Source organism: Equus caballus, chromosome 16, assembly GCF_041296265.1.
Source record: "Equus caballus isolate H_3958 breed thoroughbred chromosome 16, TB-T2T, whole genome shotgun sequence".
Taxonomy (NCBI): domain Eukaryota; kingdom Metazoa; phylum Chordata; class Mammalia; order Perissodactyla; family Equidae; genus Equus; species Equus caballus.
Genome location: NC_091699.1, coordinates 94,590,233 through 94,617,562, shown reverse-complemented (window position 1 = coordinate 94,617,562; position 27,330 = coordinate 94,590,233). Strand labels below are relative to the sequence as shown.

Sequence of the window (27,330 nt, the reverse complement as noted above, 5' to 3'; positions counted from 1 at the left end):
ATGGGGTTTCCTTGCAGCTTTTTGGATTCTCTCTTTAATTCCTGGCATTTTAATTATAATGTGTCTTGGTGTGGCCCTCTGGGTGTATGTTATTTGGTGCTGTCTGTGCTTCCTGTACCTGGATGTCTGTTTCCTTCCTCAGGTTAGGAAAGTTTTCAGGTACTATTTCTTCAAATAGGTTCTCTACCCCTTTCTCTCTCTCTTCTCCTTTTGGGACATCTATAATACAGATGTTAGTATGTCTGATGTTGTCCCAGAGGTCCCTTAGACTATCCTTGTTCTTTTTAATTCTTTCTTCTGCTTAGCTTGGGTGATTTCCTCTGCTCTTCCATCCAGCTTGCTGATCCATTCTTTATCTATTCTGTTGATTCCCTCTAGCAAATTTTCAATTCTATTATTGTATTCTTCAGCTTTGATTGGTTTTTATATTTTCCAGTTCTTTGTTGAAGTTCTCACCATGTCCATCTTTTCTTCTCCCCAGATCAGTGAGCATTCTTATGATTATTTGTACTTTTTATGCAATAGATTATCTGTTTCATTTAATGCTTTTCTGAGGATTTGTCCTGTTCCCTTTTTTGGAACATATTCCTTTCTGTCCTCATTTTGCCACAGCATTTCTCTGTGCTTATTTCTATGTATAAGGTAGGTTGGCTATGTCTCCTGAACTTGAAAGTGTGGTCTTATCTAAGAGATGCCTTATTGGGCCTAGCAGCTTGCTCCCCTCTCTTCACTCATAGCAAACACTCCAGGAGTGTCCCCTCTATGGGCTGTGTGCCCCCCTATTGGGGTAGGGTTGCTATTGCTGTGGGCACACAGACTAGATTGGCCCCCAGGCTAGCTGTTTGTGAGGCTCAGCTGCATGTGGCTTCTATGGGCAAGCCCCCAGGATGGTTTGCTGAGTTCAGTAGCACACAACTACTGTAGTTTTGCTATAAGTGAGTCAGGCCCCCAGTGTGGCTGGCTTCTAGACCCTGGGACACACAAATGCTACAGGCCCCCTGGTGAGGCTTCCTGCAAGTCTCAACTGTTTGTACTTTGCAGGGTGAGGGATGGGGCAGGCATCAGGTGAGGCAGTGCACAATGGTTTCAGGTGTTGGAAGGTGGGGCGGATCCCCTGTGTGGTAGTTTGCAATGACTGACAGCACAAGCCTGTTGCAGGCCCCACAAGGCCACCATGGGTCCATATGGCTGCCAAGGGCTTGCTGGTGGGCAGTGGCAGTCCCTGGGTCAGGCTGCCTGCTGCCTGGCTGTGCTCAACTGCCTCAGTTGCTCTAGTGGGTAGGGGTCAAGACCTCTGCACTGTCAGGCTAGAGGGAGGATTCCAAAGGCACCTGCCAGTCTCTGTGTCAGCACAATAGAACTGGGTCACATTAATGGCTGCCACTAGTCTTTCAGTCCCTGGGGGATGGGCCCAGCCCCCTCCTGCCTCTCTGGGATGTGTTGTGAGTTTAGTGAATCTCTTTTACCAATGGACTATGCACTTTTCTGTCTGTTATTTTTGTGGTTTATGGGTCGAGTAAGTTTGTGTGTGGGCCCTTTAAGAACAGGGTTTTCTTTCCCTGAAGTTCGAGAGTTTTCCTAGGCATATTCCCTATTGGTTTTCAAAGCTAGCAAAGCCAGGTATTATGGAATCTCATCTCTCTTGTACTGGATCTAAGGGCTGGGGTGCCTAATGTTGAGCTCCAAACCCCCACTCCTTCAGGAAAACCTCTGTACCTTTGAGATCGCTCCCAGCCATGAAGTGCCACAGCTAGGGTTGTTTTTTTTTTTAAAGATTTTATTTTTTTCCTTTTTCTCCCCAAAGCCCCCCGGTACATAGTTGCATATTCTTCGTTGTGGGTCCTTCTAGTTGTGGCATGTGGGATGCTACCTCAGCGTGGTTTGATGAGTGGTGTCATGTCCGTGCCCAGGATTTGAACCAATGAAACACTGGGCCACCTGCAGCGGAGTGCGCAAACTTAACCATTCGGCCACGGGGCCAGCCCTGGGTGTGGGGTTTTTTGTTTTGCTTTTTTTTTGGTGAGGAAGATGGTCCCTGAGCTAACACTGGTGCCCATCTTCCTCTGTTTCATATGTGGGATGCCGCCACAGGTGTGTAGGTCTGCACCCAGGATCCAAACCTGCAAAGCTGGGGCTGCCAAAGCAGAGCACACAAACTTAACCACTATGCCACTGGGCCAGCCCACAGGGTGTGGTTTTACCTCAGCGGAGCTGTTTCTCTGCCTCTTCAACCCCTGTCTGTGTTGTCCTTTGTTGTGAAGGTCCTTTTTATCCAGTTTCCAGATCTCTCTGAGCAAATCGCTCCACTGGTGGTGATAGTCTGTGGGAGGAGGCGAGTTCAGGATCCTCCTATACTGCCATCTTCAAAACTCCCCTCAAAATGTGATTTTCAAGCCAACTTTCATCACTGTACACTTTTTTCTTTCTATAAATTGACTCTTCTTACTCCCAGAGGATGTTTACAATCAAAATCAAATAAAATATGTAGTCAAAGAACACCTCCGTGGTTTTTTTACATTGATGTGTGCTTAGAAATAAAACACATCTTTGGAAAAAATTAAATGGATTAAATTATTACAGAAATAAAGATGATTCTAAAATATGAGTCTAAGAATTTTGGTAGAAACAGTCACCCTGGAGCAATTAAAAAGCATCTGACTAAAAGAAAAGGTTCAATGATACTACCTCTGAGATACACATTTTAAAAATGATATGTTTACTGTAAACTCTGCTATAAATGGTAATTAATTAAAAAAATTGTTAGGCTACCATGCCAAAAAACATTACACTGTCTCAGGATGCACTATTTAACAATTTTATTAGAAAAACAACTTTTAAAGCAATATATTATAAAAGTAATCTATCTGCTTATGTTTTTACTATCAGAAATGAATTAATGTTGAAAGCAATTATACGTACATGAGTGTGCACACACAGAGCACACAAAAAATATTTAAAATATCATTCAAATGTTAATGCACTAGATCTTTACCAAATCTTATTAGAAGCTTTGCGGCACCGGAAACTCAGTTATCTGTTTGTGTGTCTCTCTCAAGGTGTTTCTGGAATCTTTTCTTTTATCTGTTGGTTTAAAAATTAGCTCTAGAAAATGAAAACCTCTATCAATGCAAATGAAATAAATATAATTTCAAATGTAAAACTGATGAAAAAACTTAACTGTAATAGATAGATTCTAAAACCAAATATAAGTTAGTTTCGATAGTTGAGTATCTTCGATTATCATTAGATCTTTTTTCATCAAAAGAACAGACAACCAAAACAGTCAAGACAACTATAGCAAAATAATCATAGTTCATGTTTGGGAAGAAAATATTATCTCATCCTTAAATCACTAGGTTTATTATTTGAAACATCAAAATAAAGTGTTTTGCTATTTTCTATATTTATTTTAGAACTAATCAGAAAAACTTACTTCAAATACCACAAATAATATAAATAATATAGTTAGTAGTACAACTTGCTTTTTAAGACTTTTCTTCAAAGTTTTGACAATATAATAATGTTTTAGGATCAAGAAAGTCATATTATATATTCAAAGGAAAAATTTCCCAAACTTGCCCTGTAAATTAATAAAGGATTTGTTAACTAAGGAACTTATAACAAAACCAACAATGATTAAATTTAAAATGACTTTATTCATTTAAATGATAAATACTGCCCGCTACTACAAAACAATGACATTCATCTTTCAATCTGTTAAGCTTAGCTAAACAATTCATGTGTTTCTTTTCCATATCATGTGTTGACATGATATAGGATGCAGGATGTAAAAATCAATTTAATAGACATTATTAAATAATTTCACACATATGTGTATAATCTTGAATAGATGGTTAAAATTATAGATAAACATTAAATGTGGGCACATGGATATTCAGTGTACAGCAATGAGTTTAACAGAAAACGTGTCTGCAATGATTTCTGGTAACCAACTTGCTTTCTATGAATCTTTAAATACCCAATTCCAAATCTTCTAGCTCCTGGAGAAGGGCTTTCTCTTTCTGAATTTTCTCCAACTAGAAAAGTTTAAAACAATAGAGTTATTAAATAGGAAATGAAATAAAACAAAATAATTATTGGATCTAGAGCCAAAATAGCAAAGGAGAAAAAATTTAGAGAAAGAATATTTCTGACACTTTATCAGATCCCCTGGTAAACACAGACTGAAAAACACAGATGAGAAACAACTTGTAATGTGTTATTTGGTATGACTCAAAGGGGCAAAGGACTGAAGTCGTCTTACTGCATCCCTTTAGGTCCAATAAACTTCCATTCTGCACCTAGGCTCACAAGTGCTAAGGAAAGAAGGAGGGACAGGGCAGCACAACCCGAGATGCAGGCTGGAAGAGAATTGTATCTAACATGATAAATTGCTTTTATTCTGAGCAGCAATGGCATGAATGGTGACTCCCATTCACAATGATCTATCCCATGTCTTCCCCCATCCTTCTTCGTTTAAGAGTAAAAACATTAAAATAAACAAATATATATGGTACTGGTTTTCAAAGCAAGTTTTTAAATCTATGTGCTCTTTCACCTGATTAACTATTGCTCACAATAAAACTAGGAAGGGTGGTAGTGACTACAAGCCCAGGTAAAAAATGCAGAAAAGACCTGATTTTTTTCTAGCTGTTTCCCAGTTGCTGCTTGCTCTTTCAGTTGTTCAATTGCTTTCAGTTTCTGCAAACATAAAATACATTACGAGTCAAGAGTAAGGAAGAATAAGTCATTTTAGAATGCAAATTTTCTCATTAACAACTCAATCATACGAATATGAAACCTGAATAAGGAGAATCACCTTACATTTGTATCGAGAATAGTTTGGTAAAATGCTACGGTAAACTACTTTTTAAAATTAAATGTAAAATTGGGTATGTTAAGAACATGGGATTTGGCAAAATATTTTTCAAGCTTTTAATTAATGTTATATATGTACATGTATGTATATATGTACATGTGTATGTATGTAAATATCTCACCCATTTCACTGTTTATTTCAGCACCTCGTTATACCTGGACCATGTCTGCGGCTTTAAGAGAACCCTCCTAGCACAGCCTGGGAAGGGCTCCAGGGACCCGCTCTTACTCCAGGCCACCACCACAAACTGGCCCCAACTTGACAAGCTAGTAAACTTCCTTTTGTTTCTGTTTCTTCATGTTTAAAACTGGGATAAATATCTGTTCCTACCTATCTCACAAATGTCTAATGAAATACTTAGTATAAAAGTGTTCTGCATATTTCTGTACAAATGTTTATTATCCTACCACTCCAAAAATCAATAGTAAAAAGACAAACAGTCTTTAGACATTTGTGAATAGCACTAAAATCAGCGCCATTCCCAAGTTACAGTATTTCATAGTGAGAAAACAAAAGCTGCTACAAACTTCCGAGACGCCTGGCTTCAGATAATTTTCATGCATTTCTTTCAATAAACACGTCTGTTTTTCATTTAAGTTTCTCACCTTCCTTAGGTTCTTGATTTTTCTGTCTATCTCAGGGTCTCCAGAAGTTGAGTGAGAGAGAGTATTTCGTGGTGTGCTCTGCGGGGCAGGAGTTGGTGCCAAATCTGGACTCTTGTCACTTCTCGCTTCCTGCAGGAAATATTTTCAAAAATTCAATTTTCTAAAATGAAAACATTAAAGTATTTCAACCAACATAGGCTTGGTATATAAAATGCAGAAACCAAAATGTGATTTTATCCTTTATACTACATTTTATATAAAGAAAGGATCTGAATTGAAGGTCTCATGAAGTATGCTAGATTGTCCCATAATAGATACACTGTAACTTAAAAAAAATCACAGTATAAGGAGACACCCAAAAGGTTTTAACTATATAATTGTCATAGGGAACACTTTGCTAGATCTAGAATTTAGAGTTAAAGTAACATAATATTAAATAAAAAATAATATTTTGTTAGTAATATAAGGATAAACGAAAGAAATGAAATGACCCTAGGAGCGTAAACTAGGGGGTTTCTGTATCAGCCAACAAGCACTCCAGATGTTTGGATATTATACGGATGTTTTGAAAATGTGAGAGGGCTTTTTAAACTAAGGTATTTGAAGTTTCACTCTTATGATGTCCTCTAAAACTCTGAGTACACATGATCGAGGAGATGTAATGGATGGTGCTACAGAACAAGTTCTAGAGAGATTTATTTACAATGAGACCAGTTCAGCTCCACAGCAAAGTGCCATGGAAAACCTTTCCCCGGAAAGGGGTACTACATCGCTCCCACTGTGCTTGGACCCGGATGGCCTTTCTAGCCTCATCCCTCCTCGAGGAAGTGCTGATTCTGAACCACTTTATTTCCTCTGGGGTGGGGTACACTCTTGTTTCCCAGCTTTTGCATGTAGTGTTCCTTGTGCCTAGAACAGCTTCATGTCCCTGGCTGACCCTACTTATCCTTTAGGCCTCCTGAAAAATCCCCTGACCCCCAAGAGAGACCAGACTGGCCACACAAATGTGGCCCGTATCCCTCCTGTACTATCCCCAACTACACTGCACCTAAGGATCCTGGTTCACTGCTCTACCTGTGCCCCCAGCAAAATATGTGCTTTACTGCACACGCTAAATAGGTGAAAGGGCAAAAGTATGACTCTCCTTTGGTAATTATGACAAGACGTATGTTCTGACAAGAGGGGGAAAAAGTTATTTAAGTCTTCTTGGCCCTAAGGTAGGGCTTTGACTTCTTCTTTAGAGAGTTCCCAGTGGAATACACAGAGCCCCAGACTCTAAAAGCCCTTATCAGAGTCCTGGGTGGAATGCTCTGAACTCCTAAAGCATCCCGGGGCACAGGGAGTCACTCCTGGATCTCCAAATCTAAAAATGTCTGCCTGAGGGCTTTCAGAGAGTACAGAATGAGAGTCATTTTTTCTTTTTAAAGTCATGTTGGTTGCACTTTTTTGTACACTCCAATGCAACAAAAATTAATTCCTAACTTTCTATGTGAAAAAAGATTACTGAGCACTTTAACAGATTATTCAAAAAGAAACTATTTACTACTCTTAAGGAGACTATAAGTTCTATTAATATGCAGTTTGGTATTTTTCATAATATAAAATTAAGGAAGAAAAGAGGACAAAAGGAGAAGAGAGACACTTTGTTCATCAAAATTCACTTTTGACTTCAGATAAAAAAATGTAAAACTTTAGTTTGTAATTATTCTTCTAGGAAGGAAGGTTAATGTTATAAATGTGAAAAACTATTAAATTAAGTGAAATATGAAATTTAATTTTCTATCATATATTAACCAAGAATAAGTTAAAATGTCTGCATTATTATACTTAAATTCTGGTCATTCTTTGGAAAGTATGTGTATATGGTAAGATCAAACTCTTAGTTTCAATTCTCTTTGGTGAAGTTAATAAGGTTAAAAATCATCACCAGTTTATGAAAGCACTTGGTTAGATTACACACATCTGCCTCCTTTATCTTTGGTACTTAATTCAGAGGCAGGGCTGGAAAGGTCTGGTCAAGGTAAGATCCTGTCATGGATCATTTACCTTTGTTCTATCACACAGCCATAATTTTTACCAACTGCAGCCTGTCCTCAAAAATGCATACTGAAAGGATTATCTTGCAAGTAGAAAACTCTGTCATCAACTGGGAAAACAGCAGAGCGCAACTCTGTAATGATGGATTAGTAGTATCATCTTTAGTAAATAACGAACCTGGCAGGTATTATGCTAAGTAAAATAAGCCAGACAGAGGATAAACACTGCATGGTATCACTTATATTTGGAACCTAAAAAAAAAGTCAAACTCATAGAAACAGAAAGTAGAATGGTGGTTGCCAGGGGCTGGGGAGTGGGGAAAATACAAAATAGGGAGAGGCTGCTAAAGGGTACAAACTTTCAGTTGTAAGATGAATAAGGTCTGAGGATCTAACATATAACATGGTGACTATAGTCGATAATACTGTTTCATATAAGTGAAATTTGCTGAGAGTAGAATTTAAGTGCTCTCAACAAAAAAAACAAAGGGTAAATATCTGAAGTGAGGGATGTGTTAATTAACTCAATGTGGGAATCCTTTCACATTGCATATCTATATCAAATCACTACTTTGTACACTGTAAAAATTTTATTTGTCATATCTGAAAATATTAGCTAGGGGGAGGGGCGGGGAGAAGGAATCTTCCCTACCCGTAGCTATAAGGATACTACTAATTTGTAACATTTAGGGCCAGCAGAGGTCTCCACCCACACTGATGAAAGGACAAGCCCTGCTTTTATACAAGTCTAATACATGCAGCAGATAATTTTACTTGAAATGACCTAAACCTGAGCTATATAAAGATATTTCTGGAGATGAAATATATTAACTACCAAAGAGCACACTCATTTTTTTATTAAAAGCCCAGATTTTAGCAGAATATGGTTGCATAGTGCAATTCTACCCCTTAAAATAGCAAGTGCCTACCAAAACACCTAAGTAACCTGGAACTGTCAAAATTCAAGCATTACCAGCAAGACTGCATTGTCTAAATCTCAAAAATATGGTCATCACAACTTCACTAACCAGACAGTCCCAGCCCAGCTGGTCTCAGTCACCATAAACCACATACGATCACAATTTATTTATCAAGCATTACACTGGTGTGGTCTTTCAACTACAGAATCATAGAAAATTACTTTAGGGGCTGACCCCGTGGCCTACTGGTTCAGTTCAGTGTGCACCACTTCTCCAGCCCAGGTTCAGTTCCTGGGCACAGAGCTACACCACTCATCAGCGGCCATGCTGGGACGGTGACTCACATACAAAATAGAGGAAGACTGACACAGATGTTAGCTCAGGGCTAATCTTCCTCAGCAAAAAGAAGGATTACTGTAGAACAATTCCGTTGTTTGGGAACTTCTGGAGTTTAGATTCCCAGTTGAATAATTTCCTATAGTAATGTAATATGGAGTGACAAAACAGCCTTATAGTCATGTAATTTCTATTCTCTCTTAACAAACACATGCTTTCAAGAAAGCAAAGTATACCACTTCACACAGGCTCCAGCAAACGCAAGTCTATAGCAAGTGACATACTATATAATCCCATTAGGGTGTCAGGCTTTAAGGTCAGGTTCAGCTTCTTGAATCCTCCATTATATATATAGGACTACTTAGAAATTCATAGGCAAACGCAAAAGAAAGGCATTCTGGCTGCTTAAAGCCAGCTAACTCCAACTACATTTTATAACATAACAGTCAAGACTTTAAGACTACACTTCTTTAAACTTTAAGGCTTAAAGCTAATTTAACTGATTTTGTTTTGTTTTGTTTTGAAGAGATTAGTGCCCCCAATACCTGCTTTGCAGCTTTCTTAGCCTCATGCTTCCTTTGATTTTTAAGGGCTGTTTTTGATAATGGCTTATCATTTCCTGGTTGTGGTTTCATATTCTGAGGTGGTTCGTCCTCATGCTATGGAAAACATAAAATAAACAATTTTGAAATGGAGTCCATGTTTTTAAAAACATATACAACAAATTATACAAATTTGCTAGTAAATTTATCAAATTTATTTTAAGATCACTGGCAAAGAATATTTCAAACCTCTTATTAGCAGCAGGCACACCCCAACTGTCAAGGTGGATTTAATGAGGACCTTCCTATCAGTTCATATATGATATCTCTCAGTTATGTAAGGGCTGGTGAAATTCACTTTAGTTTTCTTTAAACAATGGAATTTTTCTTAGTACTACTACTGACCCATGATTCCTATGAAATCAGACACTGACAATAGCTTCTTCTGCAGTCTTTCTAGATCTGACCACTGTCAACAGAAACCCAGTTGCCTCATTTGTTTTCTTTGCACAAAGAATTACTTGCTAGCTCTTTACTTGCAAAATCAGAGATTAGAAGATTAAAAATAAAGGCAAATAGAAAAACTAAAACAGACCATAAGAAAATAAATTAAATAGGAAGGGGTAAGTAACTGCAGAATTACAAATCTAGGGGTAACATAATGAAGAGGCTGACAAAAAACTTAAATGACTTATCTGACTATACAATGAAAACAGAAAATCATTTCCATCATCAGATATTTATAAAACCATCTATCAAGTATATTCCACAACAGAAAGAGGGTGAATTGAGCATAGGACCAAGGAGGATCTAACATAAAACATGACTATAGTTGGTAACCCCGTTTTGTATAATTGAAATTTGCTAAGAGAGTAGAACGCAAATGTTCTCACCAAAAAAAAGATAAATATGTGAAGTGATGGACATGTTAATTAACTGGATGGGAGGGATCTTTTCACAATGAACATGTGTCAAATCACCATGATGTACACTTTAAATATTTTACAATTCTATAGGACAAGTATACTTCAATAAAGCTGAAAATAAAAAATTTATAGAGGTTCCAGTATCTCCAGAGTGGCTGCAGGCAACACCCAGTATAAGCGACAGCACTACAACCTCTCACCAGATTCATCTACTTACTGGTTTCTCTCCACCTTGCTATCGTCTGAACATTAACTCTCTCTTAGACTCTATCATACTCAGCACATCAAAAGGACCAGATCTCCATGAAGTTTCTTGAGCACTAGATCTCAGAACTATGCTGTACTTAGAAGTGCTTTATGGAAATGGACAGGGCTCAAACATTTAAGTCACAGAAGGATAAATAAGAAACCATAAAGTGGCTTTATCTCAGCAGCTACGTAACTATTTCAGGTCATCAAAGTTCTATGTACATACCCTACTTGACGCAACTGAATATACGAGAACCCACATTTGTAGAAGAGACAAATCTGGATGGCAAGCCCCTTTCCCTTCTTTTTTATCCCTACTGCATACAGTGTTATTTAAGATAGACTAATATTTGCTGAACAGTTTGTTCTATACATCAAAATTCTTTCAATAGGGGCCGGCCCTGTGGCAGAGTGGTTAAGTTCACGTGCTCTGCTATGGCGGCCCAGGGTTTCGCCAGTTTGGATCCTGGGCACGAACATGGCACCGCTCATCAGGCCACGGTGAGGTGGCGTCCCACGTGCCACAACTAGAAGGGCCCACAACTAAAATATACAACTATGTACTGGGGGATTTGAGGAGAAAAAGCAGAAAGAAAGAAAAAAAACAGATTGGCAACAGTTGTTAGCTCAGGTGCCAATCTTAAAAAAAAAAAAAATTCTTTCAATAGTGGGTTCTTCTATAGCATCTTGCTTTGACTGAAAAAGTTTCTACTCAGGAGAACTTCAAAAACTGATAAAGCAATTAAAAATGAGGCAAGAAAAAAGGATGAATCACAAGTCTCTTCCACACTACGAGCATCACGTAGCTACTGACAGACGTTCACTTTAGACAAAGAAACCCCCCACAGCTGCTACGGACACGAGTCCTGGCTTTACCGCTGCATCCACTGTACACAATTTCATCATTAATGAAATTTGTTTCTTCAGTTGTATCAATATTATGTTTTGATGAACACATTATAAAAGTGAAGGTTTTTTGGAGAGCCAAGAAATACTTCTTCAAGTATAATTTATACATGAATTTTTACTTATAACAAAAGTGCCTTTTTCTTCAGGGAGAAGAATTCTACCACCTTTTATTTCCCTTCTGCTACCTAACCCTCCTCCTGCGTGAAGTTAGCAACTAGAACGTCTTTGTTTCCAGCAACTTCTTGACAGTATTTTCTTTGCCGTTTACCTCATTTCCGGAATTAGATACAAACAAAAAGTTCTCAGTAGTGGGCATGTGGTTCCTTCAGCCAAAATGATTTGACAGGATCACATAATCACCATGTCACATACAAAAGCAAACATTTTGTGGAAATCTTAAATGTTAAAAAAATTGGGGTTTTAAGAAGTTCTTACCTACTTTTATCAGCATTTTCAAAGTATTATCTTTCTACATTAATTTCTCTCCCTGCCCCCACCAAGACAAACTAGTTTTATGGATCGGAAAAGAAAAACACACATTAATTCAGAATTTCCTCCTCTTGTGCTATCTTACACAGATTTGGAAAGCAGCATGGGTTGATGTTATTCTGTTTTTATTTTAGCTAAGGAAAATTTCAATATGGAGAAAGGACAAATCCAATGACTACTATATCCTTTCTTTTTTGATTCAAATACAAATATCATAAATAGGGCTTAATTTGTGATATAAGTTTTTATATATATATACATTTTTTTTTTTTTTTTTTGAGGAAGATTAGCCCTGAGCTAACATCTACTGCCAATCCTCCTCTTTTTGCTGAGGAAGACTGGCCTTGAGCTGGCCCGTGCCCAGCTTCCTCTACTCTACATGTGGGACAGCTGCCAAGGCATGGCTTGACAAGTGGTGTGCAGGTCCACACCTGGGATCTAAGCTGGCAAACCTGGGGCCACCAAAGCAGAACATGTGAACTTAACCGCTGTGCCACTGGGCCGGCCCCAAGTTTTTATATATTTTTACAAAACAAGTTAATACCACAAAAATGTTTAAACGGAACATTTCAACGAAGTCAAGAAGTTACAGGCCACTGCTACATTTTGTGAAGGAGGAAGAGTTGTTCCTTTTGTTTTTGCTTTCGAGAAGGTTAAGAGTGGCAAAGGGAGGCACAAGAATACTCATCCTGTGGAAAAGGATTTACTTCCCTGAGAGTCTAATCATTGAGTGACCATATGTCTCCATGTACTTGGAACAGTCCCAGCCGACGCCTGCAGTACGGCCCTTTCTAATAACACCAACAATACTGCTGTTCCTCTTACAGAGCACCTTTATTCCTTAACATCATCACTGAAACTCAGGGCATGAATACGTAAACGCTCTCCCCTGAGCTCTGAAACACTAACATTTTAAAGCAGATCAGAACTGATGGGGCCGGCCCCGTGGCTGAGTGGTTAAGTTCGTGCACTCTGCTTCGGCGGCCCAAGCTTTCGCCAGTTCAGATTCAACTATGCACTGAGAGGATTTGGGGAGAAAAAGCAGGAAAAAAAAACACAAAAAAATGTTGGCAACAGTTATTAGCTCAGGTGCCAATCGTTAAAAAAAAAAAAGGAAACTGACCAATACTCTGGTCATAACTTTACAATAGAAGTAGGGAACTGATGGCCTAAGGACAACAAATGTGTTTTGTCTGACCAAAAGTGTTCTAAAAATTGAGAAATTTCATATGAGCACCCAGACTTGCTTTGTCTTGAAAAATCAAACATTTTGGCAAATGGGGCCTTGAATCTACGGGAACAATCAGCTCCTGCTGTGTAGCTGCCCTGCCTTTAAAGAGGGCAGGCCCTCTCCCTTTCACCATTCTCTTCCCGTCACCACTGCCTGACATCACCAGCCTCGCCTGACAAGCATTTGAACTTGAGCCCATGATCTACAAAGGCAATATGTCATAGGCAGTTATCTTTCCCAGAGATTTCAAACTAACTCCTTTGTCAGCTTAACAATATGAACTGTTCGCCATCTTCAGCAGTAGCTCCCCCATGATTTCTACCCTAGAGTTTCTATTCCGATCAGGTGCTAAGTAACACAAGAACATGCATGAGTAAAAGGTCCAGACACTGAAAAACCTTTTCCTCCCAAAGTAGTAAAAGTGTACTTACCAGTTTGGAATTGGTGATTGGTTTATTTCTTAAAGCTGGGGGTCTATAAGCTGTTGCAACTTTAGGTTCTTCACTGGGTACATCACTTGGAACTGCTTGGTAAGTTATTGTTTTTGCTGGAAATATTCCATCTAAAAATGGCTGCCAAGAAACCTGCCACAGTTCTCCATTTGATGGCACATCATACTTGTGCAAGACAGAGCCAGTATAATGCCAAATCTTGTACCCATTATTAACACGTAATCTGGGAGCACATGTGGCTGTTAAAATATGCTCACCATCTGGGCACCAAGCAAAATAGGTAGAATCAGAGGCCACCGGTTTAGAAATAAGTTTGTAGTTTTTAACATCCCACACTTCCATTTGTCCCCTCAGATTTCCAAATCCAGCTAGTACTAAAATATGTCCATGAGGGCTATAGTAGGCTGCATTACGAGGACCAGTTCCAAAGTCAAACACAGGGTCACATTTTAAGTTGAAAATTGTTGCTTTGGCAGGCATAAAACCATAAACAGCACAAAACTCAGTAGAACTAGAATTCCAAACTACATCATAAATGGGGCCATTTTTTGCTAGAAAAAGAATATAAAATCCAAATTAGCAATAAAGAATTAAATGAATATAACATTTATTAACATAAGTCATAATCATATAACACTCACAAACATGTCAAGTACTAAAAAAGAAAATCTCAAGGTATGTTAAAATTAAAATATTTTACATGACATACTATGGGGATTAATAGATGATTACAAATTTATGTAAAAACCCCTAAAGAATCTTAATTTCTTTTAAACATTTTGGCAATGTGGGCTCATAGAGGCATAGGTTATTATCACTATTAATAAAAAACTAGTTTTTATTGGAAGAGGTAATATGTGCACATAGTAATAAAAATACAAACTATATAAAAAGATATGCCACAAAAATAAGTCCCTCTATACAAAGGCAACCCTCCATTTATTTCTTGCATAGCGTTTCAGAATATTTTTATTGAAATTAAGCCTCTCTCTCTTAAACACACACACACACACACACACACACACAGTTCTAAACTTTTGTTGTTTCATTTAATACTCTATCATGGAGATTTTTCTGTGCAAGCACCTGAAGATCTGGCTCATTCTTTGTCAGTTGAACTGCGTTCCATTACAAACCTTGCTGTATGTTTTCCACTGTGAGTGTACACAAATACACGCGTGGGAATGACATTGCTAGGTCAAAGGGCACATACATTTACTTGATAACACACAACCAAAAAGCCCTTCAAAGCAATTGTATCAATTTACACCAGCAACAGTTTCTCCCCCTCACTCTCATTCATACTGCGTGGTTTCAGATTTTTATCTTTGCCAACAACTAAGTGAAAAACTGTATCTTGTTTTCCTTTCTATTTCTTTTATTATAAGCTAAGCGCCTTTTAATATATTTATACATAATTTCACTTCTTTTATTGTGGACTATTCTTTACTGTCCCATGCCTATTTTTCTCTCCCATTATTGGTCTTTTATTGACTTACTTGATATATTAACAAAATTCACCTTTTCCCATACTTACCCTAAGTCTATCAAAAAAGATTTTTTTCCCCAATTTTTGTTTGTTTTGCTTAATCTGTGGTCTCTTCTTCCCCCAATGTAGAAATCTATAGTTTTATATATTCAAATTTGTCATTTTTCCCTTATGCATTCAGCCTTGTTTAGAAAGTCTTTTTCCACTTTAACATTAGAAAAAAATTTCTCCCATATTTTCTTCTAGTTCTGTAGTTTTAGGTATAATCTTTTGGCCCAACTGCAATTTATTTGGATGAAGAGGTAGTAATATTAATTTTTTGTTCCAAATAGCTAGCCAGCTGTCCTCCAACCATGTATTAAACGATCAACATTTCCTCCACTGATTCAAATGCTGACATTAATATATATCAATGGCTATGGCAGTATGGATCTCCTTCTGGACTCTGTTCTGGTCCACTGAGCTATCTGCCTCTCTGTAAGCCAAAAAAATGTACTGGCGTTTTAATAATTTTTAGACCAATATGGGGAGAAAATTTTTTGTGAAGAAGATTGGCCCTGAGCTAACATCTGTTGCCAATCTTCCTCTATTTTATGTGGGATGCTGCCACAGCATGGCTTGACAAGCAGTGCTAGGTCCATACCTGGGATCTGAACCTGTGAACCCTGGGCTGATGAAGTGGAATGCACAAACTTAACCACTATGCCACCAGGCTGGCCCTGAGAAATGACAGCTTTATAAAATTCTTCCTATTAAGGGTCATAGTTTGTCCCTCAGAAGTTTTAATTTTCCTCCCATCAGTCCTATATATTTCTAGTTTTTGTTGCTGTACATGGAATCTTTCCTACCACTGTTTTTTAAGTGGTAGTTTGTTTGGTTTTTTGAGGAAGATTAGCCCTGAGCTAACATCTGCTGCCAATCCTCCTCTTTTTGCTGAGGAAGACTGGCCCTGAGCTAACATCCATGTCCACCTTCCTATACTTTATACAGGGGACGCCTGCCATAGCATGGCTTACCATGCTGTGCTATGACGGCACCCGGGATCCAAACTGGTGAACCCCAAGCCACCGAAGCGAAATGTGCGAACTTAACCACTGTACCACCGGGCCAGCCCCAGTGGCTGTTATTTATACTGTGACTTCATCTATATGAGCAGAGATGATTCTATTTTCTCCTTCAAAACTGTATACTTAATTCTTTTGACCAGTTACACTGATTAGTTCTTTCAGAATGTTAAATAATAGTGGAGTGGGGAGTCATCCTTGTTCTGTTTCTGACTTCAATGGGAATACATAGTTTTTTGTAAGGAAGGCTACCTTACTTTTACATGTCCAATTAAAAATGAAAAAATTAAGAGAGTTGCCAGAATTTTAAAATTGTATTATTTTACAGTTAATTTAGCTCATCAAAACAAAAGATGGGGGCCGGCATGGTGGTGCAGTGGCTTAAGTTTGCACATTCCGCTTCAGCGGCCTGGGGTTCACTGGTTTGGATCCCAGCTGGGGACACGGCACCACTTGGCAAGCCATGCTGTGGTAGGTGTCCCACGTATAAAGTAGAGGAAGATGGGCATGGATGTTACCTCAGGGCCAGTCTTCCTCAGCAAAAAAGAGGAGGATTGGCAGCAGATGTAGCTCAGGGCCAGTCTTCCTCAACAAAAAGAGGAGGATTGGCAGCAGATGTTAGTTCAGGGCTAATCTTTCTCAAAAAACAAAACCAAACAAAAAGATGAAGTAGTAACATTCTTTAGTTCTGAAGACAGTGCTAAACTCACTAGATCAACTTGCTGTCCTAATAAGGTAAATAAGTCCCAAAAGAGCTACTACAAGGCGATTACCTCAATAAGCAAGTTCCCTACTGAAACGCTGGCATGACTAAATTACCTAATCGGATTCTGTCAAAATAAGGTATGTATGGGGAGATGTTAAGTTTCTTACGTAAGAGGCGTTTTATCTTAAAGGTTATAAAATGTGAGTTTTATCACTTGCTCAAGAATTTAGAGGATATCATCTTTAAGGCACAACATGTTTTACTCTCCTTGTTTTCATCACAGGAGGCCTGCTGGGGTACTCACGTAGCTGCACCACGGCGCTTTCTCCGTTTGTCGCAATGTAGTGCAGTGTCTGTTCCCCGTAGTAGGAAGCTCCTGTCTTGTCAACATCGGTGCTAGCTATTACCAACACAGCAGTAGCTAGACAGTAAAAACTTTAATTAGGTTTAAAACACAAATTAGCCTAATGGTGGTAAGAAAAATATTAAAAAGTATAACAGAGCACATGTAAATTTTCATTAAATAAGTACTGATACCCTTTTTTTCTATATATGCAAAAATATAAGTCTAAATTAATACTTGATACACAAAATGAGAGATAAATGTATTTATCATACCTTTTTTATTCCATAGCATTGTAACCTTATCAGCCTTAAAGAAACTTTTATTGGCTAAAGCTGCATGAGGTCCATCAAAGTTGGGGTACTGATATAATCTAACAAATGAAGGTGCACCCTTACTTCCTGGAACATAGACAGCCACCTACGATACACAGACATAAGTCATTACTTAATTTTTTGAAGCATGTAAACTAAGATGGACATGTTTTTACAGTTACTAAAAACAAGGAAAAGGTTTAATCCCAATATCCCACATAAATAAACAAAAACAATGTAGCAATTACCTTGTATGGCTGGGGTCCAGGTGATAACACAAAATCACTAATTTTTTGCAAATGCAATTTATTTGTGATTGTATCTAAAAAAAAGTAAATGGTGTTAGATTCATGAGAGAAGCTAACAGGAATATGTTAAATTCTGAATGCCTTATAAAAGGTTAATGCAACTGTATACTAATACTGCTCACTGTGGTCTCATGTAGGTAAGGTAGAGCAACACAGTGGAAAAAGCATGGGCTGGGCACAAGACAGGCCTGCCCTTGAATTCCTACTCAGCCACTTACTGGCTGTGACATTGGACAAGTAATGGAATTACATATCCAACTCCCAGTGACAAATTTTTTTTAATGATGATTTTTTTGTTGTTAAGGAAGATTCACCCTGAGCTAACATCTGTATCAATCTTCCTCTATTTTCTATGTGGGTCACTGCCACAGCATGGCCACCAAGGAGTGGTGTAGGTACGTTGTAGGTACGTGCCCGGGAACCAAACCCAGGCTGCCGAAGTGGAGTGCACAGAACTTAACCACTAGGCCACAGGGCTGGCCCAAGTGACTGATTTTAAGAGCACAGTGCCAGGTACACAGTATGTATTCAATAAATGTCAGTTCTCTTCTCTTCAACCTCTGCAATAAAGCAGTCTTAGAGCTCGTGAAGTGGGAAAGATGACTCTAGCCTGCTACTGTAGAATGTGGATACAGAAATTCTGTAACGAATGTGATAAACAGATACATGATAATGATGATCACAACAGTAACAATGGCTCATATTTATTGAGTGCCTCCTCTGTGCCAGGCAGTCAGAAGCCATGTTATAAACAATGCAGCTCCCCAAGTTAATGGGAGCAAAAACTGGCAGCCCCCTTCTTTTGGAATGCTCACAGAGGCCAGTAAGATAAGCAAGCAAACTAATCCAAAATCAGTGGGGCAGGAATGAGTCTTGAAAACAAGAAAATGAAGTGCATGGCTAAGATTGTGTGCACGGTGCTCAAAATCAACCTGCAGTCCATCTTTGGTACACGTAAACAGTTACCAATTCCCTTTCTACTTTAATACACCTGAAAGTGTACAGTCACTCTAAGGATAAAACGAACTGCAAAACTTTTTTTCTTTAAATTATTTTCAGTAATCAAGTTATTGGTGTTATTGTTGGTATTGCCATTCTAAGAATACTATATAGTTAATGTGGAACAAAGCAAATGAATAATGATAGTCGTGTGCTGCAAAATGATGTTTTGGTCAATGACAGACTGCATATACAACTAAAAGATTAGTACTACATAGCTTAGGTGCTATGCCATCTAGGTGTGTGTAAGTACACTCTGATGTTCACACAATGACAGAAGCGCCTAACGACGCAGTTCTCAGAACATATCCTCGTTGTTAAGTGACGCATGACTGTATGTGAATGTGACATTCTCAAACTATCTCCCCTAGTGTCCTAGAGAATCAGGATTCTTGTTGTAAACAAAAGGAAATACAGATATAAGATAAAAAAGAAAAAGAAAAAGAGACCTAGAAGCGATGATCAACACAGTAGCAATGAGAATTCCTTACACCCAGACTGTGGTTTCTAAACACAATTTTCTACTAAAAGGAACCAGAGTATTTTAGAGCATTGGCCAATTCCAGGTGTATAGCAGGAAATACACAAGATAATCCCTGAACGGCTTGTCTTACCGTATAGCAAAGAAGTCATTAAAGACTAATTGACCAAGGATGAGACAATTTGTGCATCAATAATGATAATAATTGCAATTGATTGAAACACATCATATATATTTAAATCCACAGTTCAGAAGGATGGGGGGGAACTAACTGGTTGTGATGGAGACTGCTAGAGAAAGAACTCATTATAGTAAAAGTGATAAAGGGAAAGAACACCTATCCTGCCTTTCCTATATAAATAGTACCTCTAGGAAACCAAATAGTAGATGAGGGAATTTCTCTTTATAGAAGTACTACAGCTAATAAATGAGAGGGAAGGGTGGATTAGAACATCATCAACTTGTAACCACTCACATAAAAATGGATCTAGGCGTTGAACATTAATGTCAACTAACTCCACAAAATTAAAGACAAGACATTACGTGCTTCTTGATAAAAGAACTTAATATCACCTTATGATGTCGTCTTGCCCTCATCTCCCCAAAAAAGAAGAACCTGAAGCTGACCGACTCTAGATCCAAACACCTATTTACAGGGGACAGATGAACTTGTTAAATTATAGGATGAGATACAGTAGCAAAATTCAAACCACGGGAAAATATATAGGACAATAACCTTCTTTCTTAAATGATAAACTGCAAAGGAAGAAAAAAGGAGATGGAGAGAGCATCTATAGCTTAAAAGAAACTTAGAAGATATATCAATCAATTGCAATGTGAGGGACTTTATTTGCATCCTGAGTTTTAAAAAAATTATACCATTTGCAATTATTAGAAATTCGAACACTGTGATAATGATATGGTGGCTAACTTAAAAAAAAGTCAAGAGCCCTAATCTCCAGAGATACATACTGAAATATTTACAGGTAAAATTACATGATATCTAGCACTGCCTTTGGCAGAGTGAGAGAGACGGACGAGGGATGGACAGATGTATGGACGAGGCAGGGTTGGTAACGGGTTGGTGGTTATTGGGACTAGGTGTCTATTTTTGAATTTGAAATTCTACACAATAAAACATTTTAAAAACTTGTACCGGAATTTCAATAGCAACTAAACTCAGAAAAACGTATTCAAATGTCTTAACAGCAATTACCAGATAACAAAAGTTATTATTAAAAAAATCTTTGTGCTATAAAATTTCATTAGCTTTTAAGATTTCTAAGAGTTAATCAAATGAATTACTATAACAGCAATTGTTGATTAATATAGTAACAGTATTTAGGATGGGATATAAAGCAATCAAAACTGGATCCATTTATAGTAAGTAATATAATGCCATATAAGGCAATCAACACTGTATACATTTATACTAAATAATATTGTTTCATAAATCTTTCCATACTAAAATTGTTGCTTTCAAAGAAGTGAACTTCATTGTTGACATTTCGGGCACAAATAGTTTCATCTTCTGACCAGGATGGACACCTATATTGAAAAGAAAGAATACAAAAATAATTTAGACAAAATATAACATCACATAACATGTCAAGTTTGTGATATTGTTTACCATTTAAGGAAAAATACTTATAAATGATGTCAAGTCAGTTGCTAACAGTTTTAGCGTATGTAATAGGAAAATAGTGTCCCTTTTCATTCAAATACTAAACAAAAGAAAGAACAAGTTTTTACTCTATTACATTCCTACATACAAAATCCTTAAAAATCTAGATTTTGGTCTGACAAGTTATTTTCTAAGTCAATACCAGAGAAACAAGTATTATACAATGAAGATATTGAAAATATTTTGTAAATAACTAGCATTTTAAAGCACTTATTTACCAATTTTGCATTTTTTTCTGGTTGAAAGACTTTAAACATGTCCCAGTTTTCACATCATAAAGTTGTAGGTTGGGTATCCCAGCTGTGCCATCCTTAGAAGCTGCAATAAAAACAAGATTTGTTGTAGTAATTGTCTCCTAGTACTAGTAAAAAGATTTCCTTCTTAAAAAAATGAAGAGTTGCTTTAAATCGACTTTCCCCTCTAGCTTTAATTATAGATTTACTCATCCATTCCTAAAGCCATGGCGACATGACAGCTGTTTGACCAAAGTTCAGCATTTCTGAAATGAGCTAATTACTATAGATTTTAAGAACACTTAACCACAACTAGAAGGACCTGAAACTAAGATATACAACTATGTACCGGAGGATCTGGGGAGACAAAGCAGGAAAAAAAAAAAAAAAAAACGATTGGCAACAGTTGTTAGCTGAGGTGCCAATCCTTAAAAAAGTACTTAAGAGATTTCTTATTTAAGTTTGACGTGTTTGCTGTTAAATGGCTTAAACTGTCCTATTATGAAAGCTTATATCTATAAGTCACACACACACAAAAGTTATGTAAAACCATCCATGATTCTCAACGGATTCTCAATTGCTCTTTTATTTACTTGGAAAAGTAAGACTCATTAGAGTCCAAGCCTCTTGAAAGAACAAACTCAGAAAATTTATAACCCAAAAAGGAACTATTTTCTTCTATTTACCGAACAATATCCACATTTTTAGAAAATGATTCTTAAAATAACCCCCTAGGGCTGGCCCGGTGGCACAGCCGTCAAGCTCGCACGTTCCACTTCGGTGGCCCGGGGTTCCCCGGTTCAGATCCCAGGTGTGAACATGGCACGGCTTCGCACGCCATGCTGTGGGAGGCATCCCACATAGAAAGTAGAGGAAGATGGGCATGGATGTGAGCTCAGGGCCAGTCTTCCTCAGCAAAAGGATTGGCAGCAGATGTTAGCTCAGGGCTAATCTTCCTCAAAATAAATAAATAAGCCCCTAGACCAGTTCTCAATATTTTCCTACTCATCTCTGAAGCACGTGAAATGTTCACGTATTATATATCTTTAAATGTGTTAGAAATCAGCACACCATTCCCTCCTCTCTGTTGGACCACTCACATTTCTTAGATGTTGTGTCTACTGTACTTCCTCTTTCATTTATAATGATTATTGAAAGCCTTTTTTCATTTTACATTTTTTTTTTGAGGAAGATTAGCCCTGAGCTAACTACTGCCAATCCTCCTCTTTTTGCTGAGGAAGGCTGGCCCTGAGCTAACATCGTGCCCATCTTCCTCTACTTTATACGTGGGACGCCTACCACAGCACGGCTTTTGCCAAGCGGGGCCATGTCCACACCTGGGATCTGAACTGGTGAACCCCGGGCCGTGGAGAAGCAGAACGTGCGCACTTAACCCCTACGCCACCGGGCCGGCCCCACCTTTCTTCACGTTAAAGGTCACTAGCATCCTTAATGTTTGAGACCTTCTCTATCTAGTGGTTATTTACTTTCTAAATTTTCCCTTAGCTCCTTCTCTTCCTCCATCTCATGATGGGTCTTTTCACTAACTTACTATACCTTGATATTACCTAAAGCTCATTGTACTTGGGGAACACAAGATTCACGGCTGATTAAAAACATTTACAAATACTATTTACTACCATAAAGATTAACTACTTTCCTATAAGGTTATAAACATTCTCTTTTTCCACACTGAGTTGAACTGGTCCTGTCAGAATATTTTTACAATTGGAAAATACTTACTAGTATAAGGCTGCCACGTTGCCAGGACAGAGTTTTTTGGCGAGAACTCAAGGCAAACTGCCTTTGGGAGGTTGAAGGAGTGCAGGAGTCTCTTGTTAGTGACATTGATAATATTTATTCTGGTTTCAAAAGAAATTACTTCAGCAATGAAATACTGTTTTATAATAGCCAGCATTATCCAAAACATTCATACTTCTTTTCAAATACAGATCACTCTAACTGTTCATTTTTCATAAAACTCAATTTTCAGTTAGTTCTAGAAAATATTCAATAAACACCTTAACTAAAAAAAAGTGCACATTTTACCAAAACACCCCTATACAAGGATAAGGCTGGTGTTGGGGAATAATACAGAATCAGCAGAAAGACACAAGAGATGATTCACGTTCCACGAACAACATGCCTTTAAGTGAACACAGAGCTAGACAAGCTGAGGTATAGAAAATCAGAAAGAAACAGACATGCTAAAGCAAAAGCATACTTTCCAGCTTGAATAAATGTGACCTGCAGCAGCCGGGGAAATCAGCAAGGAGACTTGCGATGTCTATAAAAATCTCAGAAGCAGTCTCCAAAAGCTGGGACTGTAAGAATGATTGTGCTAAGATAATGACAAAGATTACAATAGTAATAATAAAAGCAATTTCCATTTTTTGGATGCTTCCTATATACCATGTTCTGGTCTTAACACTTTACGTACATTTTCTCATTTAATCCTCACAACAGTCTTATAAGATAGGTATTATCATCTCCATTTCACTAACGGTGAGGCTTAGAAAAATTAAACGGTGTGATGATTTGCCCAAGATCATACAAACGATAAAGGCCACAGCCAAACTTTACACTAGTTTGGCCTGACTTGCTCTTATGTACTCTTTTGGGTAAAAAAAATTATACTCCATCTGATTCTAGAACTTGCTTAAAATTACTTTGTCCTACTCAAGTTTGAGGACACTGGATTAGATAAGAAGAAATTGGTAAGAATAAATGATTATTGCATATTGTTCAAACACACACACATGAGATTCTTTACAACTTACTATAAATTACATATTTTAGAATTGCATGAAGCTTTCTTTTTTGCTGTTGTTGATAACCTTTAATAGTTATTCTTAGTGTAACAAAAGGTGTTTATCTTAATGAAAAAAACTCCACACATATTTAAGGAAAAATCAGTTCTAGTTTCCAGCTTAGTTAACCATGAACTCAGCAAAGACCACAATCAATATGCTACATCTGTTTCTCTTGCCCCAGGAATATTATACATCATTGTGGCCCCAGCATTTTAAGGAAATAAATGCTAGAACCAGGTATAGAAAATACCTTTTAAAAAGATGGGCACTGCATATGGGGATATATTAAAAGGATTCAGAGTTGAATCCAACAGAAAGCCAAGTGGGAATATGAATAAATATGTAAAATAATTAATTCTAACTGCCAAGGTGAAAAAAGACTTACGCAACAAACTCTAAGCCAGTAGAATAAGGGATACCTCAAAAAGACAATAAACAATGGAAAGAGGTATGGTATGTCCCATTAGATAGTAAATTTCTATTAACTCATTACTCAAATAGAAAACAAGTAAAATGTGGATTTAAGAAAACAAAACCCAAATACTCACAATAGCTTACACCAAAAGAAGAAAACATGAGTATCCTCTCTTTGAGGCTGAGATTAAGACTGTTATCTTAGCATTGTGGATAAGACTCAATATGACTATATTCTTAACAATATGAGAGCAGTTGGATTCAGTAACTTTAAAAAAATACAAAACTGATTAATACTTTAATTATAAAAGCTAATTCTGTCAGCTAAAGTCATAAAAAGTGAATCAACTAATTCAATACAATCTTTTTAGCATTAATTTTTAAAAATCATATGTTTAATCCAATCTGACCTGAGAGTTGAAGACTTCAGAATATATTACCACTGTGTAAAAAACATTTAAAATGTACTTTTCAAACTAATGTATGCATTTTCTCCCTTTTAAAAAACCTAAGATAGTGTATCTGGTTAAAAACAACAAAATAACTTTAAACCAAGCAACAAATATTTGGGCATTTTCCTCATTCTGTGAACTGAAATGTTGTAGTGACTATGGAAAAATTAAAATGGATTGGTTTTCTCAGTGAAATTATGAGCATTAAATCAAAACGCTAGCATTTTTTGTGAGACCATTTTGTAATCTGATTATTTTATGTAATATAGAGGATACTAAACATACTTCTGAATAACTTATACTAAGATGATATACTTTATATACAATAAAACTTATAGTAATAACTGCAGGCAGTTGTTACTAATTTAACTGCAAGGCTACAATGTATCTAAATCGAAGGTAAACAAGCAAAGAGAATTATTCTCTAAGTGTTAACACAGAATTTAAGAAACCCTAACCAGGCATTTAGAGCACTATTGAAAACCACCTCTCAGCTTCTTCAGCATTAAATTGTCCTTTTTCATATGTTATTTTTAAACTCTTAAGTAACTAGATAAGTCATTACACATAAAAAGAAATGAACAACCTTGAAGTGTTCCATGGATGTTTTGTTGGAGATTATATCTATCTGCATCACGACATTAAAAGACAGAGTTTATTAATGACACCCAAACACATATTACTCAAATAATGAAGTTATGCTTTAGATTCATGAGACACACAAAATTTTATATAAATGAACACTAACTTTTCTCCGTCGCCCCAGGCAAACAAGGTCCCATCCTTACTAAAGGTATAGACTTTGCAATTTTTCCCAGATTCCCTGAAAATGACAAGAAAAAAAGTTTACATTAATAAGCATTAATACTTTTCAAAAAATCTTATTAAAAATCCACAATCTTACTACTAATTTAATGACCAAGAACTTACATAAATTTCGGAAATTAATTCCAAAATGCTTTAGTCTACCAAATACTTTCTCTCTTAAACTGCAGTGCCAACAACCACTGTAAAGTAAGCTGGAAACTGATTTCACACCAACAGATCAATCTCAAGAAAGAAAGAGGGCCGGCCCCGGGGCCGAGTGGTTAAGTTCCCGCGCTCTGCTTCGGCAGCCCAGGGTTTCACATGTTCCCATCCTGGGCACAGACATGGCATTGCTTTCCAGGCCATACTGAGGCACCGTCCCACATGCCACAACTACAAGGACCCACAATTAAAATATACAACTATGTGCTGGGGGGATTTGGGGAGAAAAAGCAGAAAAAAAAAAAGAAGGTTGGTAACAGATGTTAGCTCAGGTGCCAATCTTTTAAAAAAGAAAGAAAGAAAGAAAGAGAGCCCTTTTGGGTGAATAACCAGTTGGTGTGAAAATCCCAAAATTTAAGGAAATGTGCAAGTTACCAGCTGTCAGCCCTGATCTTGAGAGGGCCGAAGGATTTCAACATAGAGACTTTGTGAAGAATGTCCCAGACCACCTGCGTAACAAAACAATGATGGATAGAATATCCTCGAGTGGCCAACAAGTGCCCCTGGATTTGAAGGATAAAGACCTTCTACCAATTTCTCATGAGTAGAGACAGAAAGCATAACAACAAGAGGATCTTCACATTAAATAAATGCAGATGCAGGATTCTGTACAAAAACAGACCTGTGGAAACTGGACTTCCTGGCAATACGCTATCAAATGATCAAAACTCTAAGTACTGTATCTCTCAACTGGAGATGGCTACTATGAGTCCCTCTCCCAGTGATAATGAAGACGCAAAGAGAAGCGTGGATGTGTGTACACACAGATATCCATACATGTGGTCACAACAGATGAGAACTTTGTGGACAATAAATATTTGAACTATTAAATAGTGCACTGAGAGCTGACCAGTGCATCCCCCTTAAACTGGATACTATCTTTGCGTTAATTTATCTGCAGATGACATTTGTGTTTCTGAAATCACACAACAATAGAAGCTTATACTCAGTTTGTAGTTACTGAAACATTTTTTTCTCTCTCTCACATAAACAGCTATGATCAAGATGTCCTCCATCCTATACTTGTCAACTCATTTCTGAACCTTAAGGCAGATAATTTACAATTATCATATAAAATTCCACCCAGGTTTGGCCTATTATTCTAGCCTACTGAGATCTATTTACAGTTTGATTTTCTCTTTTAAAATATTAGTCATTCTGTACAGATTTATGTAATGGATAAACTATAAAATATCATCCTAAACTATCATCTGAATTAACTCTAAGAATGTTGAATGAGCTCTGAACAAGATCCTTAACAGTCCTTCCCTCAAACTAAAATCAACTCATTAATCAGCTGACTTCACAGCTCTTAACCAACGACAACTGTCATTACCATCATCCAACCAAAAGACTTTCTCATTTTTCAGATACTTTGCTAAAATCACGTCTACAGTTCTTTCTTGATGTCTGGAAATTGTACTCAG

The 27,330-nt window shown here is 37.4% G+C and overlaps 1 protein-coding gene across 4 annotated transcripts in view; it reads right to left on the bottom strand.

The window, feature by feature from the left end:
- Positions 1-3,636: 3,636 nt before the first annotated feature.
- The window catches only part of EIF2A (eukaryotic translation initiation factor 2A), a 35,629-nt gene continuing 11,935 nt past the window's right edge, over positions 3,637-27,330 (bottom strand). For all 4 annotated transcript variants that reach the window (XM_001490053.6, XM_070238313.1, XM_070238311.1 and 1 more), the window contains 12 exons: positions 25,623-25,697; positions 22,939-23,057; positions 21,181-21,280; positions 20,744-20,826; positions 17,739-17,812; positions 17,452-17,596; positions 17,138-17,254; positions 13,554-14,125; positions 9,322-9,435; positions 5,485-5,613; positions 4,636-4,701; positions 3,637-4,037 (listed from right to left, as the gene is read on the bottom strand). In XM_001490053.6, coding sequence (XP_001490103.1) covers positions 3,972-4,037; positions 4,636-4,701; positions 5,485-5,613; positions 9,322-9,435; positions 13,554-14,125; positions 17,138-17,254; positions 17,452-17,596; positions 17,739-17,812; positions 20,744-20,826; positions 21,181-21,280; positions 22,939-23,057; positions 25,623-25,697 — 1,660 coding nt within the window. In that variant the 3' untranslated portion in view covers positions 3,637-3,971. The remainder of the gene's footprint in view (positions 4,038-4,635; positions 4,702-5,484; positions 5,614-9,321; positions 9,436-13,553; positions 14,126-17,137; positions 17,255-17,451; positions 17,597-17,738; positions 17,813-20,743; positions 20,827-21,180; positions 21,281-22,938; positions 23,058-25,622; positions 25,698-27,330) is intronic.